Source organism: Dromiciops gliroides, chromosome 5 (genome assembly GCF_019393635.1).
Source record: "Dromiciops gliroides isolate mDroGli1 chromosome 5, mDroGli1.pri, whole genome shotgun sequence".
In the NCBI taxonomy this organism is placed as follows: domain Eukaryota; kingdom Metazoa; phylum Chordata; class Mammalia; order Microbiotheria; family Microbiotheriidae; genus Dromiciops; species Dromiciops gliroides.
Window position 1 is genome coordinate 186,378,781 of NC_057865.1, and position 7,114 is coordinate 186,385,894.

The 7,114-nt window shown below is 37.4% G+C and overlaps 1 protein-coding gene across 1 annotated transcript in view; it reads right to left on the reverse strand.

Annotated features, from left to right (window-relative positions):
* The window catches only part of DERA (deoxyribose-phosphate aldolase), a 144,132-nt gene extending 137,810 nt beyond the window's left edge, over positions 1–6,322 (reverse strand). Inside the window, exon 1 of the mRNA XM_043967058.1 lies at positions 6,176–6,322. Coding sequence (XP_043822993.1) covers positions 6,176–6,206 — 31 coding nt within the window. The 5' untranslated portion in view covers positions 6,207–6,322. The remainder of the gene's footprint in view (positions 1–6,175) is intronic.
* Positions 6,323–7,114: the final 792 nt, after the last annotated feature.

Here is a 7,114-nt window from a genome sequence, read left to right on the forward strand (position 1 = left end):
AATAAGGAACTGGATCAGGGGGATTGGTGACCACATGAATAAATTAAAAAAAAAAAAAAGGAGGGGTTGAATGTGAGAGATGAACTGGAAGTACAAAGATAGGATTTGGATATGATTACGTATGTGGGGTGAAAGAGTGAAGAGGTAAGGATAACACCACAGTTGTGAATCTTGGTTACTGGAAGGACAGTAGTGCCACTGACAGAGAGAAAAAAGTTCAATAGAACTTTTTGAAAAAATACATTTGGGGGAGAAAGTTAAGAATTCTGTTCTGGACATATTGACTTGAGATACTTATCAAATATATAGTTTGATAACATCCATTAGGTAGCTGAGAATATGTGAGTATAGGTCATAGGAGAGAGTTGGGCTGGACATATAGATTTGGAAATCATCTGCAAAAAGATAATTAAACCCATGGGATATGATGAGATGAACTAATAGGAGAACATAGAGAGGAAAATAGTTGGGAAGACTGAAAAAGATTGAATAGACGGACAGAAGGAAAATTGAGAAACCACTGTGTGTATACAAAACCAGAGAGAAGAAAGTATACAAGAAAGGGAGGCTGAGCATCAGATGCTACAGATCAGTAGAGGAGACACGGGGATTGAGAAAAAGCAATGAGATTAAACCATTAAAAGATCATTGGCTGGGGGCAGCTAGATGGTGCAGTGGATAGAGCACCGACCCTGGATTCAGGAGTACCTGGGTTCAAATCCGGCCTCAGACACTTAACACTTACTAGCTGTGTGACCTTGGGCAAGTCACTTAACCCCAATTGCCTCAAAAAAAAAAAAGATCATTGGTTGCAGCAGCTAGGTGGCACAGTGGATAGAGCACCTGCCCCGGAGTCAGGAGTACCTGAGTTCAAATCCGGCCTCAGACACATAACACTTACTAGCTGTATGACCCTGGGCAAGTCACTTAACCCCAATTGCCTCACTAAAAAAAAAAAAAAAAAAAGATCATTGGTCAACTTAAAAATCTGAAAGAATATTAAATGTTTATAGACAGGCTGTGTCAATATAATAAAAATAACAATACTACCAAAGTTAGGCTTTTACTACTACATAACAATAAAATTATCAAAGGGGATACTTTGTAGAACTTGGTAAAATAACAACAACAAAATTCATTTGAAAAACCAAAAGACCTAGAATATTCAAAGGAGATCATGAAAAGATAGAGGATTGAATGTAGAATGGCACTAAAGCAGTAGTCATCAAAACCATCTGGTATCAGTTTTTAAAAATAGAGTGATAGGTTAATAGAACTAACTGGATGAGGGAAAATTATCAATGGAACTCACATAATGTTTGATTAAGTGGAAAATGTAAATTGCCTAGGAAAAAACTCCTTATTTGATAAAAACTACTAGGAAAACTGTCAAGTAGTCTGGAGAAATTAGGCTGAGACCAACACCTTACACCATATTCTATAATACATTCTAACTGCATATGCAACTATATGTTGTTGTTCGGTCATTCCATGACATGTCTGACTCTTTGTGACTCCATTTGGGCAAAGATAGTGAAGTGGTTTGCCATTTCCTGCTCCAGGTCATTTTGCAGATGAGGGAACTGAGGCAAACAAGGTTAAGTGACTTGGACAGGGTGACATGGGTAGTGTCTGAGGCCAGATGTGAACTCAGGAGCTTTTTTTGACTCCAGGTCCAGCACTGTGTCTATCATGCCTTCATACTATTAAAAAAAAAATTAGAAGAGAAGATCATATATCTCTGGCACCTATGGGTAGGAGATACATTCTTAACTAAACATGAAATAGAGGCAATTATAAAAGATATAATATAGTAACTTTGATTACATGAAATTAAAAAGTTTCTATACAAAGTAATGTAACTAATATAAAATAGAGGGTGGTCAAATGGGGATGAAATCTTTGTATCAAATTTCTGATAAGAGTTTGTTATTTATATATATGTATGTATATGTGTAGACACATGTTTATGTAAAAAAAAGCTATTTCCCAACTGATACCTGGTCAAAGGATATGAACAAACAGTTCTCAAAAGAAGTATTATACAGTACTCAAACCACATGAACAACTGCTCCAAATCACTAATAATAAGTAAATCAAAACCCTAAAAATTGCAAAGATGACGAAAAATGACAATAGCCAATTTTGGAGGGGTTGTAGGATGATAAACACACTAATACACTATTGGTGGAGTTGTGAAATTATGTGATCATTTTGGAAAGCAATTTGGAATCATGCTAACATGTCCATACCTTTTGACCAGAGACTACAGCACTGGGCTTATGGCTCAAGGAAACCATCAATAAGAACAAAGAGTCCAAACAGCTGCACTTTTTATAACAGGAGAGAATTAGAAACAAAGAGGATATCCATCAATTTGGGGAATTGCTAAACAGAAATGTAATGGAATATCACCATGTTGTTAAAATTATGTATGCAGGGGGCAGCTAGATGGCACAGTGGAGAAAGCATGGGCCCTAGATTCAGGAGCACCTGAGTTCAAATCCGGCCTCAGACTTACTAGCTGTGTGAGCTTGGGCAAGTCACTTAACCCTCATTGCCCCGCAAAAAAAAAAAAAAGGAAAAAAAAAGAAAAGAAAAAGAAATTATATGTGTAATGAATACAGAGAAACATAGAAAAACTACATGAATTAATGCAGAGGAAAGTAAACAGTTTCAAGTAAGCGATATATACAATACCTATAAAAATGTAAATGGAAACAATGACCACACACCAAAAAACTCAAAAGTAAATGCAACAAAATTATAAAACTAAAGTGTATCTTGAATGAAGAGATATGAGAGGACACCCCCAGCCCACCCCTTTGGAGGTGCATAAGTATTGGCACATGACACAAGCTTTATGACTTTGCCAATGTAGTGATGCAGTTGTGTTGACTTTTTTTCCCTCTGTAAAAAAATACCATGTGTTATATGGGATGCCTTTCTGGGAAGGAGAGGGAGAGGGATACTGAGAATAACTATGATGATGTGAAAAACAGGATATCAATAAAAACTTTTTTTAAAAAAACAAGATCATTAGTAACTTTAGAGAAGGCAATTTAAGTTAAGCGATATAATTGGAAGTCAAAATGCAAAGAGAATTGAGAAGCAAATAATAGACAGGAAACATAGATGATTTTTTTTCTAGGAGTTTGGTCATGAAAGGGAAGAGATTTAAAGGATGATAGCTTTAAAGAATGGTAGGATCCAGTAAGAGTATTTTAAGGCTATAAGCAGATATATGCCCAAATGGAAAAAAATAAACACAGATTAGGAGGGAAAGAAGATGTGGTGATAGAAAGACCTAGAAAGTTGTAATAGTCTAAGCCAAATGGTCATATTAGTCTGCATCACTGGTGGGGAAAGACAAGAGAACAGAGACAGAAATGGATCTGAGAAATGTTAGGTAGAAAAAATCAACAGGGCCTGATAAAGGATGAGACACAAGAGGCAATGGAGAGCAAAGTGTCAAACACAACACCAAAGCTAATAAAATAGATTAAAGCTGCTGATTCTGCAGTAAATTGGCTACATTCTCTTTCTTGTTCAATAAACCTAGAAGAAAGAGAAGTGGAGTTTAAGTTTATAGTAAGTCTGATGAAGGCTAGAGGTTAACATTTTAAATAATATGAAATTAACAGAAGCAATATTAATAACCAAACATTGATACAAATAATCCAATAGTAAGAGGGGATTATATAAAGCCACTTTTGTTCCACCAGGGATAAATACCTAAAAATATAAAATAGCTAATATAAAACAGAAAAATTTCCTCCAAAGGTCTTTGAAATTGACAGATGGTAGGTGTCAAAATATGAAGAACAGAGTGGATAGAGAGAAATGGGATAGAGCACCGGCCCTGGATTCAGGAGAACTTGAGTTCAAATCCAGCCTCAGACACTTAACACTTACTAGCTGTGTGACTCTGGGCAAGTCACTTAACCCTCATTGCCCTGCCATAAAAGAGAGAGAGAGAGAGAGAGAGAGAGAGAGAGAGAGAGAGAGAGAGAGAGAGAGAGAGAAATGAAACTTTTCCAACTACCCATTGTCTACCCCAACTCTATCCTTCACAGTAAGATTTCTCTTTTAAAAACTATTTAAATTGTCTGCTATAGCCCAATATTCAGAAATAAGACTGATGTTTTTTTAAAAAATACAATGTGCTTGAGGCAGCTAGGTGGCACCTTGGATAAAGCACCAGCCCTGGATTCAGGAGGACCTGAGTTCAAATCTATCCTCAGACACTTGACACTTACTAGCTGTGTGACCCTGGGCAAATCACATAACCCTCATTACCCCACCAAAAAAAAAAATAGAAAAACAATAAACTTAAGGAATTAAATTTAAATAAATAAAAAAATACAATGTGCTAAGAAGCAATAATTAAAAGAATGACTACTCAGTGTGTAAACCAACTAGAATTACAAAGTAAATAGACTACAACTGCTCTAAATGCTTAAGCATTTAAAAGACTAAACTTTTCTGTTGAAACAAATATATATATATATCCATCCCCCAAAAGAGAAAAAGACCTATTTGTACAAAAAAATATTTATAGCAGCTCTTTTTGTGATGGCTAAGAAATGGAGATGAAGGAAACAGCCATCATTTGGGGAATGGCTAAATAAGCTGTGGTGTATGATTGTTATGGAATATTATTGTGCCATAAGAAATTATAAGCAAGATGATTTTAGAAAGGCCTGGAAAGATTTGTATGAACTAATTTAATTTATAGTGAAGTGAGCAGAACCAGGAGAATATTATACACAGTGACAACAATACTGGTCAATGAAGAACCATGAATTACTTAACTATTCTCAGAAATACAATGATCCAAGACAATCACAAAGGACTAATGATGAAGCATACTATCCACCTCCAAAGAAAGAACTGATACTGATTGAACACAGACTGAAGCAAACTACTTTTCACTTTCATTTTTTTTATTCAAGTTTTCTTATACAAAATAATTACTATGTAATGTTTTACATAATTGCACATGTATAACCTATATCTGGGTTGCTTACTGCCTCAGGGAGAGGAGAGGGAGGAAAGGAGGGGTAATATTTGGAACTCAAAACTTTAAATAAAAATGTTTCTAATTTAAAAAAAAGAAACTATCATGTAACCAATTCGAAAAATGAGCCTGCTACAATATAACACCATTGCATATAAAGATATTCAAGCTAGAGCTCAAGCAATGTTGCTGAATTTTAGTTTCAAAATTCTTAGGAAATCTGAACTTAAATTATGTCATCCAGATTTTCCACACTGAACTAAAACAAATTATATTTTAGAAAAAATTACTAGAGATGTAGCTCATTTTTTTTACATTTAGTTATACACAGCTATGTTAAATTTCAAAGTCCAAGAAACCGTCTGCCTTTCCACTAACGTGTTAGCTTTGAAATTCAAGAGCAGCCCAAAGAAGACTAAGATTTTTTCCATGTTGTTTCGTTTGTTTGTTTTACCACAACGAAACTTAAAGAGAGGAAGGAAAAGTGGAATGGAATGTACATTGAACTTGGAGGCAAAAGATTGGGCTCAAGGTGCAGCTATCACTTACAAAGCTATGTGCTCTTGAGAAGTCACTAGATCTCATTGAGCCTCAATTTCCTTCTTGTAAAATGCCCTGCCTCCCACGGTATTGAAAGGGTAAAATGAGATCATTGGGACACATCCTTTCTCAGTTACCACTATTCTCCACCATTGAGACTTATCGAACTGATTGAACACCATGAATTAAGCCTTCGCGGAGAAAATAGATTTTGCCGAAGTGAAAAGGGTAAAAGTGCTCGGTACACATACACCCCCAAAGAGAAGCCATACCCCCTAGGGCTCCAGCATCCTGAAGGATGTTGTTGTCCTACCAGTATTCTGAGGGACTCTGACAGAGGTGAGAGATATCAGACTTAAGAACTCCCAAATAAAACCACCCTGATGTCACAACTAACCATTTGCTGACTTGATTTAAGACACAGGCAGAAATTGGAGCCCGGGAATGGGGGTTGGGGGGACGACAGACCTGAATGCAGGGACTTTAAGGGGCTCCCCATTTTCCCTACGCTGGCTAGTCTCACTCATTTCCAAAGGCAAGGAGCCCATGGAAAGAGATGGAGGTGAGAACGTACAAGTAATCGCTGTAAATAAAGGCAGACCTCGGGTCCCTTACCAAATTCTGTGCCTTGATTGTTGGCAGACATAATCAAACAGCAGCAACAGTGTAAGCCACAGCAACAAGAAGAGCAGCAGGTTAAACTAATTCCCGGCTTTCAGGTCCTGTACTTACTTCCTTCTTCCTCTCCTCTCCTACGTGTCATCAAACTACGCCCCCATTTGCACATTACACTTTCCTCCCACCCACATTGGAGGCGGAGCATGGCAGCTGTCTTCAGTCTTCTTTTAAGAGGAAAACTTTAAAAACAAATAAACAAAAAAACCCCTAGTCATCTTTTTATCTTTTTCGGTCACATCTTTTCTCCTCTCAATTTCTTTGCTACCGTATCTTTTTGGCTGTGCATGTTCAATTCACCAAGAATTGCTCCTGATTTGAACGGCACTGATAACCTATTTCTTAGATTTTTCCACCTCCCTTCATCAGGGTACACTAGCATTTGCTTTTAAAATTCTGCTCAAGGCGAAAAATGAAAACTGCTGGAAACAAGTTTAAGTAGATGAGATGAGGGAGTGAATGAGATCATTATGGAAAATTGTAAAGAGACAAGAGGGCTGACCACACCACCTTGGGGATTGTCTTCTTTCAAGGGATAAAAAAAGGAAGAGGATACTGGAGGTAGGGTGGAAGAAGCAGTTAGAGATGTAAGGGTGGGGGGCAGATAGGTGGCACAGTGAATAAAGCACCGGCCCTAGATTCAGGAAGTCCTGAGTTCAAATCCAGCCTCAGACACTTGAAACACTAGAAGTGTGACCCTGGGCAAGCCACTTAACCCTCATTGGAGAGAGGGAGGGAGAGAGAGAGAGAGAGAGAGAGAGAGAGAGAGAGAGAGAGAGAGAGAGAGAGAGAGAGAGAGATGGATGGCTGGCTGTAAGGGAACCGGAAGAGAGAAGAGTGTTTTGTTAAAAAGGTATGGGTGGGAGGGAGGAAGGAAGG